At 36.5% G+C, this 16,924-nt stretch overlaps 2 protein-coding genes across 2 annotated transcripts; one reads left to right on the top strand and one right to left on the bottom strand.

The window, feature by feature from the left end:
* Positions 1-1,826: 1,826 nt before the first annotated feature.
* LOC116013323 (WEB family protein At5g16730, chloroplastic-like) lies at positions 1,827-4,291 on the top strand. Its single transcript, XM_031253008.1, has 3 exons — positions 1,827-2,104; positions 2,253-2,382; positions 2,781-4,291. Exons 1-3 carry the CDS (start codon positions 2,085-2,087, stop codon positions 3,927-3,929), a joined length of 1,299 nt encoding a protein of 432 aa, XP_031108868.1. The 5' UTR covers positions 1,827-2,084; the 3' UTR covers positions 3,930-4,291.
* Positions 4,292-7,372: 3,081 nt separating this feature from the next.
* On the bottom strand, positions 7,373-8,950 carry LOC116013324 (14-3-3-like protein 16R). The gene is made up of 4 exons (XM_031253009.1): positions 8,366-8,950; positions 8,083-8,205; positions 7,798-7,914; positions 7,373-7,686 (listed from the first exon to the last, which is right to left on the bottom strand). Exons 1-4 carry the CDS (start codon positions 8,843-8,845, stop codon positions 7,636-7,638), a joined length of 771 nt encoding a protein of 256 aa, XP_031108869.1. The 5' UTR covers positions 8,846-8,950; the 3' UTR covers positions 7,373-7,635.
* Between the last annotated feature and the right edge of the window lie 7,974 nt (positions 8,951-16,924).

The following is a 16,924-nucleotide window of genomic DNA, read 5'->3' on the forward strand; positions in this document are numbered from 1 at the left end:
GGGATCCCCCCCCCCCCCCCCCCCCCATTGGTGAGTATTAATATGCAACCATTTAATGCATTATGCATTATAATAAAAATATCGAGACAAAAAAAAAAAGAGTAGCTTTGAAATACGGTAAACGACAATTATAATAATGAGAATGGACGATCTATAGAATATCAAGATTTCCTTCAGTGTGATACGAATAAATTGAAGCATTCACAAAGGGACAAGGCGTGAAAGATATAGAAGTGGTGATGGAGGCCAATTGTTATACTATGAACTGAGGTTTACACTATGGACTGAGGTTTACCTAGCCTTGTGGTGATGGAGTACGTCCACTGTCCTCTATAGCTTAGCAAGTAATAGTTGTTCATCAGTTTGTGATTGGTTCGGTACTTGGGTGCCTTAGGCCAGATTTATCTCGTTTGTTTATTCGGTACACTTGTACCCCACTTACATTGTTTTAGGGGTCTTAGGCCCTAAATCCAATATCCTTTCCTATCTGGTACCTTATATTAATCTAGTTTAATGATGGGTCCGTTACATTAAAAATCGTTAAAAAAAATATGATTTAGGATAAATAATTAATGTTAGACACTATTAAAACCAATCAATCAAATAAAGAAATCTATTTTTCCTTATGTGCATGGGCCTAATTAGGTATTGCGAATTTAAGATGGAGGGCACCATTTTCTTTTTTCCATCCAAATTAATTTGAGTTCACATCAAATTTTCTATTTTAAATTACCTTTTAAAGTGGTGAAAAATGAATGGAGCAAACCATTTGGCCAGTCCCCTACCACTTAGTGTGCTGATCGTTGGGACGAGGGTTAGTACTCTGGCTGTCGGCTGGAGGGATACCTTTGAGCAAACCCAAAAAAATGTGGCATATTCAAGTCCGATTTTAGAATAACCTTTCAATTAAACATTTATGTACCATTTTCTTTTCACATGGTTTCCAATTGGTATGCTATTACATACATATAATTGTTGATAAACAATATTCACATAATCTCGAGATGTAATACACATTATTTACTAATGTAGTCAATAATTAGCTTGGATTAATACAGAGTAAAATATTATCAAACTCATAGATATATTACCTTCTATCAATCTATATTTGAATTTTATTTTTTAATTAGGAGGAAGGGATCATGTTAGAAACTACTCCGTACTAACTGTAACATGAACCTTTCTAACACTTGTACAATTATATTTATTGTTAAACATATCTCAAGGACTAGAAGAGGTGGGTCTTTGTGTATATGTATATACCATTCAAGTTGGAAGGACAACCCGAGAAGAAAGTTCACTACATTATCAATGCATATTTAAATTTATTAAGTATTCCAAGCATCTTGTACTCAACTCTCCTATATGGGAGGTCATGAAATCGAGTCTCAGTGTTACATGAACAGATACTACAATCTAATAGAGTCAGTAGTACTAAAAAAAAAAAACATATTAAGTATAAAAAATACTATATATTTTTACACAAATAGTGACTTTCTTATAACAAATAATAATTATTTCCAAAAAAGAAACATTGTTTCTTTTTATTTATAGTAATACACAAATTGCCTTTTTGGGTGCATATAAATTTTCCAAATATTATAAAGGTTTGGATATTTGGAACCTAATTAATAGAGTTAATTTCTTATATTAGATTTATGGGTGGTAATCCACTTCTAATAATTTTTTAAGATTTAAATGTATAAAACTAAAAATAAATATTCTAAAAAAAATATTAAAAATAAATTTCACAAATAAATTTAGGACTAAAAAAAAATTAACTCTAATTAATATTAAATTTATAACACATTATTATTCAAAGACTGGTCTGGTTTAATGAATGTGGGACCCACACAAAAAAATTGCATCTAAATTTCCCATATCGGCCCCTATATTTTGGCGTTACGACGAGTGTTGTAAATGAGGAGAACCCCCGCCAACTTCGGAGTTTGTCCAAACCCCAGGACAGATCTTCTCAAACATAAACCACTCACAAATCTGGGGCTCTAAGACCTGGAATTTTCGTCTGATTCTCAAGAACCCGGAGCCCGGAGGTCGCCATCCTCGCCCCTAAACCCCTCAACATGTCTCCTTCCAAATCAAGGTACCCAACTCTATCTGTTTTCCCGGTCAAATTTTGTTCAAATCCTTGTCGGGACTCTTTTCTGAGTTTCTGGGTTGTTCTGGTTTCATGCATGTTTGTATGATCGTGGAATTGACGGGATTTGTGTGATCTTTTGGGGGGTTTGCAGATCTGGGAAGAAATGGCACCCATCCATCCTTTCTAGAACCAAGCTCTGCAGAGGGGATTCTTCCGCCATTGATTCAGACGCCCTCGTCTCTCTCGAACGGAAGCCTTCCCAGTCCCAGAATTCGCCCCAGGTATTTTTGCAACATTCTCAGCTCATACTTTGATCAAGTTGATGAAATTTTAGTTTAATGGTAATATGGAGGAATTGAATTATGCTTTCTCTTCTGTCTCAACTAAAAATTTAAGCCCCTGCACATTCGAACCCACGACTTTTTTACATTAGGTTGGTTCTGATATAAAATTTAAATAGTTGGACCGCACTGTTGAGCAGAATATATAAACATAAATGTGCAATTCAATTACCAGCTTAGATTTTTAGTTGAGATGGAACCCAGTCTAATTTGGTATCAGACTCGTGTCAAAGGTCATGATTCGAATCCCTAAGCTGTTAGTTGAACTGCACATTTATTCTCATCAGGGCTCATGTAAGCATTTTGTTCTCATCATGGCTATGTTTGATTGGATGTAGAATCGGAGTATTAGAGTGCTGGAAATGCCAGAAACGGAAATTGGGGAGCTGGAAGAGGAAATAAGGGTGTTAAGGGAGCAATTAGGGTGTGCAGAGGGGGAAAGAAACCAAGCACTTGATGAGCTTAGGGAGTTGAGACAAGCAGTTGAAGAGGCTAATTACTTGAAGGAAATGTTGTATAGTACACGCCAAGAATTGAATGCCAAAGACAGGAGTACCGAGTGTTTAAAATCAGAGCTTGATAAGGCAAAGCAGGTTGTAAAAATGTTGAGAGAGGCAATGGACAATGCAGAAGAAGCAGCCCGCGATTCGGTTTCTGATCACAGGAGGAGAATTCAGGAGCTGGAAGATGAAGTGGAGAAGAGGAAGTTCTCAGAGGCCAACGTTCTCGTCGCCTTAGAGCAGAACAAGGTTGAAATGGAAGTTTGCAAGCGAGAAATGGCTCGACTTTACGAGAAGATTAAGTCGATGGAGGAGGAGAATTCGAGGTCCTGCAATGGGGAAACTGCAGCGAAAGAAGAAGCCTCGTTGAAGATTAAGCACTTGACGGATGAAGTATCTCGTCTCGAGAACGAATTGAAGATGGCAACCGAAGCAGAAGAGAAGAGCAGAAAGGCGATGGATACTTTAGCCTCAGCCCTAAAAGAAGTAGCAGAAGAAGCCACCGAGGCTAAGGAGACTGTGAAACATAAACTTGGGGCGACTCAAATCGAACTGGATCAAGTCAAGAAGGAAAACGCCAAGTTGAAAGAGAGAGTAGCCGAGATAGAGGATAAGCAAAAGAAGGATTTGGAAGAGGCAAAGAAGGAAATGGAGATGCACAGAAATGCAGCTGAGCGAGTGAGATTAGAAGCCGAGGAAACCCTCTTGGCTTGGAATGGGAAAGAGATTGGGTTCGTGAGCTGCATAAAACAAGCAGAGGAAGAACGGGACAGTGCACAACGCGAAATCGTTCGACTGAGAGACATATTGAAGCAGGCGATTAGCGAAGCCAACGCTGCCAAATTAGCAGCCAACACCGCCATAAACGAAAACTCAAAACTCAAAGACGCCATCACGGATAAGGAGGACGCCCTGCATTTCCTTGAACTGGAGATCGAACGTCTCAAGACCAACAAAGTTTCGCGAGAATGCCAAGAAAAAGATTGAATCCTCAAAACTTCATAGTATGTACTCAAGAATCCCCGATTATTACCAAATCTTGAAAACCAGAATCATATCATCAACCATTCAACATTATATTTTCTGCCAGCCTTCAAAATCATCAGCAAATCAAATATTTGATGAGTGATTCAGATAGCTGGATGGAGACCACACCTTGTTAGCATATATTGAGAAACAGCTTCAATAGGAAAACATTTGGTCATATGTGTGTGTGTTATACAGCCTTAAAGTCAATATCAGACTTAAAATTCCATAACATTATAATACAGATATTTGTTTCCTATAAAATATACCCTTTTGTAGTCACTTTAAATAGTTGATGTGGGAGCAATCGATTTCACTAGAAATTATAAGTTTAGTTAGATTATTTTTGGAGGTAATTGCACTTTTAGTCTTTAAGTTATAGCGTACTCGTAAATTTTAATCATCATGAGTTGCAATTTTTGCCCTTAATCAGTCACAACAAATGGCTATTTGTGTCCTGCAGCTCATGATAATTAGAGACTGAATTTGCACTTGGTTTATAACATAAAACAAAAAGTGTAAAATTATCTCATATTTTATTAAAGACCACTTAATGTTTTCTCATCAATTAAATTTCTCAGACAATATACTAATTAAATTCTAATCTATTTCAAACATTTGGTTTTCTTTATAAAAAATTTGATAGAAATTAAATTTCAATATACCCTTTTACCCAGAGTAGTTGGTTCATTGCTTGACTTAAAAGTCATGACTTGGCGGCAGTATGGAGGTCTTGATTGAATTCCTTGTGTGCAAATAAAGACTAAAACACACTGAGACTTGTTATTAATTGTTATATATTTAATATGTTAATTGATTGTAACATACTTTATGGATTCATAATATAAAGAAAAAGTTATCGTGGACTTTGATTACTAACAATGGTTTGTGTCCTCAAACTTACCCCAAAAGGTTGAATCTCCAATTCTAATGGCTCCCTACATTCCGCCTTGACAGAATATTTAAAAAGATATAAATCTTGATAACTCAGTAATTCAGCCAACAAGGTCAAATGTCAATCAAACTTACCTGGTAGGCTCGTAGCCTTTCAATATCTCTTTAAAATTTCGCGGGAAGGAACTCAGTATTTAATAATTGAAAAAAGAAGCTTGTAAAATGCGAAAGAATAATGAATAAATGAGAAGAATGCGATTGCAACTAATGTATTACACGTTCTACAGTCTGCTCTAATTCTCATTCATTTAGTTAGCTTAATACAATCCCACTAAAGATTATACGCATAAATATATATATATTGTTATCATGGTTGAATGCCCACTTCTTTTCTGCTTCTACACGTATGAACGTGAATCTAATTCCAGTTAGGAAGCCATCAATTTGTTGATTGCCTCTTTTTTCTTACATGCACTCCACAAAAGACTTGAAGTAGTGTTGTTTACTCATTTTTAATATTTTAAAATCAAATCCGCTTTTCTTCATTGCAATACTAATATTCCCATTCTAATTTCTTACTCCATAATTCTGATTACCAAAAATTCAAATTTATTTATTTTGTTTGATTGTTTGTAGCAAATGCCACCTAAGTTAAAAAGAAAAGAAAATAAAGATGAACGGGCAAACCAAGTTTTAAATATTTAAGTAAAGATCCAAGTGCAGGCTTTAGTATAAATTATATAAAAAAGTGTCAAATAGGCCACTGAACTTTTTGCTTTTGTGCAATTGAGTCACTGAACTTAAAAAGTGTGCAATTGAACTATCAAACAAGTAAAATTTGTGCAATTGGAACATTTTTGCAAATATTTTTCGGTAAAATCCTATTATATTACTAACATGTTTGTATTAAAAGTGACATTTTCCTTTACCATACTAGTTGAGAGTCAATATTGAAATGTTTTTAACTCAAATTGAATAAAAAATTAGAAAAATGTTCTAATTGCACATATTTTACTTGTTTGATGGTTGGATTGCACACTTTTTAAGTTCAATGACTCAATTACACAAAAGTGATAAGTTCAATGACCTATTTGACATTTTTTCCTAAATTATACTCTGTATCCTTTTTTTCTAGCTACCAACTGGCATTTGGACACCCATTTGAATCATTTGATCTTTTTCTCAAACAGTATTCCAGACTTCCAGTTGTGTGCATTTGTTTGAATAGGCAAAAATTGGAATATTTTGACATGACACAAAGCCTGTGTGACCTACGTGAACAGATATCATAAACAAAACAGACTATCCGACACTTTGGAGATGGGCAAATTGTTGTCATTATAAGTTGAGCAATTTGAAGATTTGAAGCCACCGGATATGGATACCAACTAGGATCGTCCCAACGATAATAAATAATTGGAGTATAGATACCGGATGCGAAAGTCGCTATCACGCCGAATCCTTCAATGCAACTATGATCTGTACGCACGTCCTTTGTAACTATCACCATTCACTCTGTTTTATCCCACGCCAACTTTGGTGTTCATATTTTTTAAACTAATACTTAGGACAACTAATACTAAGGTCGGTCGAATAATTTACTATCAAACGAAGCTTCCAACACAACTGCCGACAAAATAGCTATAATAATATTAAAAAATAAATATATTTTTTTAAAAAAAGAGCCTTCTAGCTTCTAATTTAAGTTGAATTTCCCTTGGTTTTTTAAATAATAATATTAAAAAATAAATCAATGCTGATAAAGCAACTAAAACCGATAGCTATTGGGCAGCTAACGCCCTGATATAGTGATATTTTAACAATACATGAAGCCTTGCCTTTGATGCAAATTACACATAAGCATGGCACCTAGCGTCCTAGAAATAAAGGATATCACTGTATCCAATCACCACACCACAAGATCAGACCAGCCAATTTGAAAAAGTTGTACCCCTTAACTAACACCAAAAAGTGTTTCTTATTATTACTATCAACCCAACTGTAAAGTTAAGAAAAGGGTAACAAAAAAGTGCTTATTGCCTGTCTGCCTTCCAACTTTATTTGGTCAAGCAGTATGCATTTATTGTACCGAGTTAAAATAACAGGTGGTCTGGTCTTCCTCCTGTTTAACCTTTTCCAGTCAAAGATAATTTGTTGATGTCGGAAAAGGGGGAAACACCAAATACCCAGTACTAATTTGAATAAAGCAATAGTCAAATTCAATGATATAGAACATTTAACCTGTTCAATGTTCAAATTTCAAACTAAGGCAAGATTATGAAATACAGCCAGGACAATGAATTAGAGGCTCACCCCCTTAAACGTTGAGGTGGGGTGGGGGAGAAACTTCCAACTTTATGAGAAAAGTAAATAGTCAACTCTCAACACCTACCAAAGAAGTTTTTATACGCAATGTGGTCTCACCAAACTAATGGGATAGATACTAATTTCAATCTATGTGTAATTCAGATTGTTAGAACATTATGTGATGCAATTAATTCAAGAGGTAATTGGCGAAATTAAGGCAAGATATAATAACATCTTAATGCATCATTCCTTTGAGGAAAAGGAAAGCATCCAAATGACGAAACCAAAGTAAAAAAAAAAAAAATACAAGGAACCAAGGCCCAGAAACATCAAATAACAAGAAACAGTGTTCTTTCAAATATTGCAAATCATTGGAAAACCTAGCACTAGAAAGCAGGATGTCAACCTGGCAGCAAGCTATAACAAGGCATTTCGAATCCTCCCTAGGTTAGGAACTTCACTGACTTTACTCATTGTCTGGCTTTGATGCTTCCTTGATCTCATCAGCTCCATCATCCTGACCAAGAAGACGGCAGATATATACAATTAACATACAATTAACAAAATACACTCCGCGAGGCATAGATAAATTGTATTAACATTTAGCAACAAGGAATGAATGCACTACCTGCATGTCTGATGTCCACAAAGTGAGGTTATCACGAAGAAGCTGCATAATCAGAGTGCTATCCTTGTAGGATTCCTCTCCCAGAGTATCCAGCTCGGCAATTGCCTCATCAAAGGCCTGTACATAATATGAAAGCAACAAATGAAAAGAATTCGAAACACTGCCATAGGTGAACAGAAAGAGACATATTACAATGCACTCAAGCTTGAGACTACAGATTTTTTTTTTCCTTTGAGCTTTGCATATAAACAATCGATTAAAGGAAGAAAGTTTGATAAATTTTACCTGCTTGGCGAGATTGCAAGCACGGTCGGGGGAATTCAAGATCTCATAGTAAAATACAGAGAAGTTGAGAGCGAGGCCAAGACGAATCGGATGTGTAGGAGCAAGTTCAGCATTGGCAATTTCCTATTAAGACAGGATATTCAGTATGCGATCCAGATTTCAAATCGAGACTATACAGCACCATTTGCATAAATTTATAACGTTATAGAATTTTTTTTTTAAAAAAAAATCCTAAAAGAAAATAGAGATAAAATTATAAACGCTTGCTCTACGAGAAACGAACCTGAGCAGATTTGTAAGCGGAGAGAGTGTTCTCGGCGGCATCTTTTCTCTCGGCTCCGGTTTTGAACTCAGCCAAGTAGCGGTGATAGTCACCCTTCATTTTCAAATAGAAGACCTTCGAATCTCCGGAGGTAGCGGCGCCGATGAGCTTAGAGTCGAGGAGCGTGAGGATGCCGTTGCAGATCGAGGACAGCTCTGACTCGATCTTAGATCTGTATTCCTTGATGGAGGCCACGTGGTCATCGTTGCCGCGGCTCTCCTCCTTCTGCTCAATGGACGAGATGATGCGCCACGAGGCACGGCGAGCGCCGATCACGTTCTTGTAGGCAACCGACAGAAGGTTGCGCTCCTCCACAGTTAGCTCCTCGGCGCCGTCCGCGGCCGCCACCACCTTCTCCATAAACTCCACCATCTCCTCGTACCTTTCCGCCTGCTCCGCAAGCTTCGCCATGTAGACGTTCTCCTCACGTGCAGACGCCATTGATGCCTGTGTTTGTCTGTGAGATAGAGCTTTTACTCTTTTAGGGGGAGGAGAGAGATAGAGAGAGAGAGACAGACTCAACTTGCAGGATTTTGATTTTCCTGTCTTGACTCCTCGAGCTCCATTTTAGAGAGAGATGCGAGCGAAATGGAATTTGGGCTTTAGGCCCATTCCCAGAGGTGAGGCTAGGAACCGGCACTTGGGCCCGGCTTCCATTAATTTTTGACGACATTTATATTTAAATCTAGAGTTAATTCCAGCAATGGTACTCCGACTATGTTGATTTACCAAAATTAGTCCCTGACTTTTAATTTGGATAATTTAAGTCACTTGACTTTAAAATTCTTTCCAATGTTGGTTCTTTCGTCAAATTTTGGTTAAGTTGATGTTAAATGAAGGGGTAAAATTGTCTGGTCACCTGTATAGTGTATTATTACTCATATTTCTCATGTTCTATACGCTATATATATGAATATAATTAGGTTCATATGAGATTATATGGCTTCGATTGAGACTTCGACTGAGATTATATTCATATATACAGCGTATAGGACAGAAAAAGACGAGTAATAATACACTAAATAAGTGAACGGACAATTTTACCCCTTCAGTTGACCTCAACTTAACCAAAATTTGACGAAATGACCAACATTGGAAAGAATTTGAAAGTCAAGGGACCTAAATTGTCAAAATTAAAAGTTGGGGACTAATTTTAGAAAATCTACATAGTTGGAGGACCATTGCCGGAATTAACTCTTTAAATCTATTACTTGTAAATATATAATTTATGCCAATGACCTTGTGGTCTAGTGGCACCTGATGTCTCGATTAACACTCTCCCATGGATGATGGGAGTGTGTTCGAGTGTCAGTGGAGGCAACTGTTAACTCTTGTGCTTCAGTAGGGTGAGAGAAAATTTTCAGTATGTTGAGATAAATACGGGAAACTGTTGACGGGTGGGTCAACCTCTTGTGCTTGACGGCCGTCAACAGTTGCCTCTACTGCTTCAGTAGGTACTACGAGTAGCACAAGTATGACAGCCGTCAACAGTTGTCTCTACTGCTTCAGTAGGTACTACGAGTAGCACAAGTAGGTTGAGAAAATAGGTACTACGAGTAGCACAAGTAGGTTGAGAAAATACTAGGTTGGGCAACTGTTGCTTACGAGTAGCACAAGTAGGTTGAGAAAATACTAGGTTGGGCAACTGTTGCTTCGTGCTTGTGCTTCAGTAGGTTGAGAAAATACGGGAAACTAGCTTCAGTAGGTACTACGAGTAGCACAAGTAGGTTGAGAAAATACTAGGTTGGGTAACTGTTGACGGGTGGGTCAACAGTTGCCGTTGAGAAACCAGTTGCCTCTTGTGCTTCAGTAGGTTGAGAAACTCTTGTGCTTCAGTAGGTTGAGAAACTCTTGTGCTTCAGTAGGTTGAGATAAATAAGATTGCCTCTTGTGCTTCAGTAGGTTGAGAAACTCTTGTGCTTCAGTAGGTTGAGATAAATAAGATTGTAACAGGAGGCAACTGTTGACTCTTGTGCTTCAGTAGGTTGAGAAAATACTAGATTGTAACAGGAGGCTCTTGTGCTTTAGTAGGCTGAGATAGATTGAGATAGGTTGAGAAAATACTAGATTGTAACAGGAGGCTCTTTTGAGATAGGTTGAGAAAATACTAGATTGTAACAGGAGGCTCTTGTGCTTCAGTAGGCTGAGGTAGGCTGAGATAGATTGAGATAAATAAGATTGTAACAGGAGGCAACTATTGACTCTTGTGCTTCAGTAGGTTGATAAAATACTAGATTGTAACAGGAGGCAACTATTGACTCTTGTGCTTCAGTAGATTGAGAAAATACTAGATTGTAACACGAGGCAACTGTTGACTATGAATAGATACTAGATTGTAACAGGAGGCAACTGTTGACTCTTATGCTTCAGTAGGTTGAGATAAACCGCACTCTTGTGTTTCAGTAGGTTGAGATAAATCGGAGGAGTAGGGGCAATAGTTATACTCTTGTGCTTCAGTAGGTTGAGATAAATAAGATTGTAACAGGAGGCACCGGATACTAGATTGTAACAGGAGGCAACTGTTGACTCTTGTGCTTCAGTAGGTTGAGATAAATAGGAGGGGTAAGGGCAATAGTTATACTCTTGTGCTTCAGTAGGTCGAGATAAATAGGAGGAGTAGGGGCAATAGTTATACCATGGACTCGTGTCCATTTACCTATTAAACGTTCACCATTTGAATTGTGAATATTATATTCAGTATATAAATTGTGTATTTTAGGCTCGGATCCACCTTGCAAGGTAGACCTAGGTCCACAAATTAATTTGCCGAGTAATGGCTAATCCACTAACCCAAGCTAAAATGACTAATGATACAAATTTATAATCACAAACTCACGAATTCGAATTCCAAACTAGTAAATGGGCGACATAATTTACTAGTTTTTTTTTATATCATCAATCGTCAACTCATCTCAAAATCCTTAAATATAATGATATAAAATATGAGGATCCCAAGCATTATACGACAAATACATGAGATTTTTTTGTACTTTAAAGATTATAATTGTTGTGTATTTATTAGCTTAATGATTTAATTTTATTGTTATATTGGGAAAAAATAATAATAAATGTGAGATTAGAGTCTATAAAGTATTATGAGCCAAGAAATAATGGATAGATGGTGTGTAGAGTGTAGAGTAAGGAAATGCTATGCCAATTGCCAAGTACTGTTGTGGTCCAAATTCTTTAGCATCTATTCTCAGCTCTCCTCCCAAGCCCATTAATCCATTATCTTTACAATGGGGTCTGAGATTGAAATCCTCATTCTGCTTTTTTGCACCAGTTATCAATCCATCATAGTTTGGTAAAAGGTTTAATTATAATTTCTCTTTAGATCTGATCAAAAGAATATATCTGTTTAGGAAAATGGAGGTTTTAACTATTTAATTACAATTTGGTTTCTCATAAAATCTAAATAGTCTCCTACTTGCATTTTTGCTTTTTTTTTTTTTTAAAGTCAAAATTTCATTTCAATTACAATATACAAACATTTTTATTAGAGTTTACAATTCTTCTTCTCCAACATGTCAAAGCATCATGATAACTCAACTGAACACAAAGGCTATACCTTTGCTCACTGCAAACAAGAAGTCCCCCTGACTTTGAGAGGTTGCTCCCACACTGTCACTTATGAGACTCGATCACTAATCTCTTATCTCAAACTTTACCCACGTGACCAGTTGAGCTGCCCATGCGAGCTAGAGTTTACAATTCTGCAATTAGGAAAAGAAGCTTTAGTAATTTTCATGTGTATACAGCATATATGCGACAATTCATTGGAGGAAAAGAGAAAAAAACTTGTTCAAAATCACTACTTCAAAGATAATTATGTTGAAACACAATAGTTGTGTCCGTAGAAATATGACTGTTAGGTTGTGAAGAGTTGTGTCTATAGGATTGTGTCCTTTGAGTCTGTATATATTTACCTATTGTCTCTCTATTGAGACAAGGAAGCAACACAACAAATTCTTCTAAATCTTTCTTAACATGGTATCAGAAGCCAAAAATTGAATTTCTTTTTTATTTTTTCGGTGAACAATACTAGTTACTATTCATTCGAAATTCTTCTTTCAAATTACTTGCTATTGGTGAGTTTTTTCGACAAATTAATGCTACCAATCGCTTCTATAATCTCCGGCGACCCTGACTCACCCATCCCTGTCGCTGGATCTTCCTCCATGTGCCCTCATGCGCCACCACGTCGCCGGCGCGTGAGCCCTTCTCCGACGACCTTTTTCGGCGAAACTTTCCAGTTCCGGTCGTCGGCCCTCTTCGCTTCCTCCTGTGCCGTCAAAATTTGTTTTGGTCTCCATGTCCTCCGAGAGAAATTCTGAAAATTCAGGTACTGTTTCTCCTGCCAGTAATTCACCTACTTTTTCGAGCTATGTTTATGTGCCTAATTTGTCTGGAAGCCCGGTGATCACTTCTGAAAAATTATGTGGTTCTCAAAATTACCAATCTTGGTCAGATGCCGTAGAGTTATGGTTTATAGGCCAACGGGTTGTTGACCACTTACTAAAGGGAGTGGATGAGATAACGAAAAAAAAAAAAAAAAGCAATTTGGCAAAGGTTAGATGCTCAACTTTGTAGCTTCTTTTGGCAGTCTCTTTCTCCACAGTTGTTGCCCCTATTCCGGCCCTTTAAGACATGTGTCGAGGTATGGAATCAAGCTAAATCTCTATACACTAATGATGTATCTCAGTTCTACAATGTTGTTGATTTTTTTTTTTTGAAAACACAATGTTGTTGATAATTTAGTTCACTTGAAGAAAGATGGTATTGATATGGAAACATTCCTTGGCAAAGCCCAAAGTTTGATTGCTGAGTTTGGTACGCTCATGCCTATTGGTGATACACCCGCAGAGCAACTTATTCAACGAGAAAAATTCTTTGTCATACTTCTCTTAACCAAATTAGGTCCAAAATTTGAAAGCATCCAAAATCAAGTTCTTGGAAGCAACACAGTCCTAGGAACCACCGAGTTGTTCAAACGTCTCTTACAGGTTACATCCATTCTACTTACTCACACATCTACTACCGAACAATCTGCTCTAGTTATACAAGAAGGTCGTGGACGACCTAAGGATCGTGGTGGACAGAAAAACACTAAATTTTGTGATTATTGTAATCAAACTAGACACACACGGGATCGGTGTTGGAAACTACATGGAAAACCCGTTCTTCCCCAAACAAGTGTTGCTCAATCTCACCCTGGAGAAGCAAACTCCCGAACCATTTCTGCTGCTAAATATGAAGAGTTTGTTCGATTTAATGCTAATCCCAAAGCTTCCTGTGTAACTCCTGCAGCCTACACTGAAGGAACTTATACTGCCCTTGTATCACAATCTAGCTTGAGCGGGCCATGGGTTATCGATTCAGATGCCTCTGAGCATATCTCTAGTAACTCATCCTTATTTTCTCATTTCACTAAGTCTGAGTCCCTTCCATCTATTGTTTTCGGTAATGGGTCAAAGAGTATGGCTACTGCAATTGGAAAGGCTTCTCCCCTTCCTACTTTGCCTCTTTCTAAGATTTTCTATATATATACCTAAGTGTCCTTTCAATTTAATTTCTGTTCATAAACTTACAAATTCTTTAGACTGTACGGTCACATTTTCTTCTGATTCTGTCATTGTGTAGGACCGTCGTTCAGAGAAGATGATTGGCTCGAGGTATAAATCAGACGGACTTTATCGATTATCTACCCCAAATCCTCCTATAGTTTGTACTGCTACCATACTAAAATTCTCATTTCCTATTCTATTTATGTTTTTATGAGGATGTAATTTAATAGCTAAGCTAACTTTGTAAACACTTTTTCTTTTCCTTTTCCTTTTCCTTTTTCTTTCTTCAATACTCTTCTTCTCCCTAAAGTTGAATCCTGAAACCTCCATGTCTTGGCCCGACAAACCATATGAGAAAATATAAATCATGATAACTCAATGGCTCAGATCAGCAGACAAAGTCAAATGTCGGTGAGCACAAGGGTTCTACTCACTTTAGACATGATCCACACACTATCGCTGTTAAATTTTGAATATTAATCACTTCTCAGCTCCAAATACTGTCTCTACTGAATCAATGAACCAAGTTTGTACAAACACACAAGTATACTAACGAACCGAGGTTGTACTATACCTCACACAATCAATTGTCAAACAGCTTTGCAAAAGCTCTTCAAACCAAATTAGTGGAATAAAAACATTTGAAACCCTATACATTATCGAGTGATATTAACACTTGACTTTAGATCATGGAAGTTGGAACCCGTGTTATCTTGACGTTAATTTGTTGTTTTGGTCTGCATACCAGGCTGGTCTGTCTTGGATGCTAACAGACCACATGAACCAATTACTTCATGTCTTCATCCAATCAAGAATAACCTTAAATTCATTTAATTTGTTAGCCCAGCTTGGCGACTTGTACAATATCTAATGGATCCTTGAGGACCACATACGTTGATGTTAACAAGCAATTATATTGTTGTTACTGTTGCTGTGTTGGAGGTGTTTAATTAAATATGTATGCGTACAAAAGCTTGAAATTTTGCATGTGACTAAATTGAAAGTTTTAAATATTAAGTATAGGTATAGATTTATTACAAAACACCCTGCAAGTATTATGCATTGTTAGGCATGCATGATGCATCCATTAAAAAAAAAATCGATCATTTCACAAGTTTTGAAGAATGTTACCCAATATTTTAAGATTAGAACTTTTTTTTCAAAAGGGTAAAAAAAATTACAAAATTTGAAGAATGAAAATTATCACTATATAAATAGGATAGGAAGTATAATGATTGTGTTCGAGTTAATTTCATTTTTGGTCCTAGATTTATAGGTGTCATTCCACTTTTAGTCTTTTTGTTTTCAGAGCATCAATTTGGTCATAGTATTATTGTGCAGTGGCACAACCTTTTTTGGTCTTTTATCAACAAAATCATTTAAATTCTTTTAAATACACGGGCATTTCGATCTTCAAATAAGTATTTTTTTCCCAAAAAAAAAAAAAAAACTATAGCGGGTTAACCCGATCAAATTAAAATACTTTTGTATTTAATGTCATTTGAACGATTTAATTAGTTGGCGAATGACCAAAAATGGTCATGCCACAAAAATACTAGGACCAAAGATAGATGTTCTAATTTTTTTTTAAAGGACTAAAAGTGAATACCCACTTATAAATCTAAGACTAAAAATGAAATTAATTCATTATTTTATTACTAATAACTTAGCAATTAGCATACTACATTTCTAGAAAAAAAAAAAAGTTAACATTTATGTCAAACTAAAAATAAATGAAAATTTCAGTCTACTTTTTTTACCTATAGAATTTTCCTTCTAAATTTATGTCAAAAATGAAACTTGACAGAAAGTGACCATAAATAGGAACCATTGTCTCCTTTAGACATTATGGTTTGTTCATTATTACATCCTAATTAACTTAGCGGTGTCTTGTCTTAACTTTTTACACAAAGATCATAATTCGATTCCAAGTAGCTATAATATTATTTCCAGTTAACTATTTGATTTTAGTATTTGTTATTTATTTAGGACATGTTTGGTTGGAGGAAAACCATTTTCAAGGAAAATGTTTTCCTCCAGATCATGGAAAATGCTTATTTCTTGCGTTTGGTTTATAAAATTCATTTTCTATTGGAAAATGAATTCCTCAAATTTGAGGAAAACAAAATCCTTGGTTGGACCAATGATTTTGTTTTCCAGGGAAGATGGAAAGAAAAAGTGGCGTGGATGGACTATTTTACCATTTGTGTTCTTTCTTAATTATTATTAATTTTCTTAATTTGTAGGGATATATAGGTCTTTATACTCGTTACTCCTTACAATTCTAAATCCAACCAAATAACAAAATTACTTTTCCTAGTAATTTTTTTCAACCAACCAAATAATAAATTCATATTCGTAGTAACTACTTTTCCATGTAATTTCACTCCCATTTCCCTTCAAATATTTTCTACGAACCAAACGGGTCATTATTCTTTGTTTTTTTTTTTTGGAATGTCCACGAGGTGTCCTGAGCAGGCCCTTCTAATGGGAGGCACCTTTAAGCACGTACCATACTCAGACTAATCCCCGCTCGCACCGGGCCGGCCCAATTAAGAGGCAAAGCGCTGACCATATTGGTTTCTCCATACAAGGGGGGATCGAACTCCCGACCTCCTCTTAAGGGACAAGAGTGCCGAGTCACTCACGCCAACCAAGCTGGTTCGGGTCATTATTCTTTGACCTACCAGTTTGGACTAGATAATATCTTGAACTATTGTATATACTCTTTTGGATCTGTGCCCCAAACACTAATATTACAATTTTTCTACCCCATTCTATTATATCTATACTCCGATTTATGGTGGTCCCGAGCATTAGCATAACAGTATTTAGACATAAACCTGTTTTTCCTCAGCAAAACAAGGCAGTAGGCAGAGGCAGGCTGCCGTCCACTTCTTGGTGGACAAAAATAGGAGTTTTCCAACACTGCTACGCGCTCCACTATGCTTTATTT

The sequence above is a fragment of the Ipomoea triloba genome, chromosome 3, assembly GCF_003576645.1.
Source record: "Ipomoea triloba cultivar NCNSP0323 chromosome 3, ASM357664v1".
Lineage (NCBI taxonomy): Eukaryota > Viridiplantae > Streptophyta > Magnoliopsida > Solanales > Convolvulaceae > Ipomoea > Ipomoea triloba.

What these genes read in the sequence shown, in the direction of transcription:
- LOC116013323 (XM_031253008.1), top strand. Translation starts at nt 2,085, where the DNA reads ATGTCTCCTTCCAAATCAAG. An exon ending in ATGTCTCCTTCCAAATCAAG is followed by an intron (nt 2,105 to 2,252) that starts GTACCCAACTCT and finishes GGGGGTTTGCAG; the next exon opens with ATCTGGGAAGAAATGGCACC. An exon ending in AGTCCCAGAATTCGCCCCAG is followed by an intron (nt 2,383 to 2,780) that starts GTATTTTTGCAA and finishes GATTGGATGTAG; the next exon opens with AATCGGAGTATTAGAGTGCT.
- LOC116013324 (XM_031253009.1), bottom strand. Translation starts at nt 8,845, where the DNA reads ATGGCGTCTGCACGTGAGGAGAACGTCTACATGGCGAAGCTTGCGGAG. An exon ending in CTTGCAATCTCGCCAAGCAG is followed by an intron (nt 7,915 to 8,082) that starts GTAAAATTTATC and finishes TATTATGTACAG; the next exon opens with GCCTTTGATGAGGCAATTGC. An exon ending in TGTGGACATCAGACATGCAG is followed by an intron (nt 7,687 to 7,797) that starts GTAGTGCATTCA and finishes CTTCTTGGTCAG; the next exon opens with GATGATGGAGCTGATGAGAT.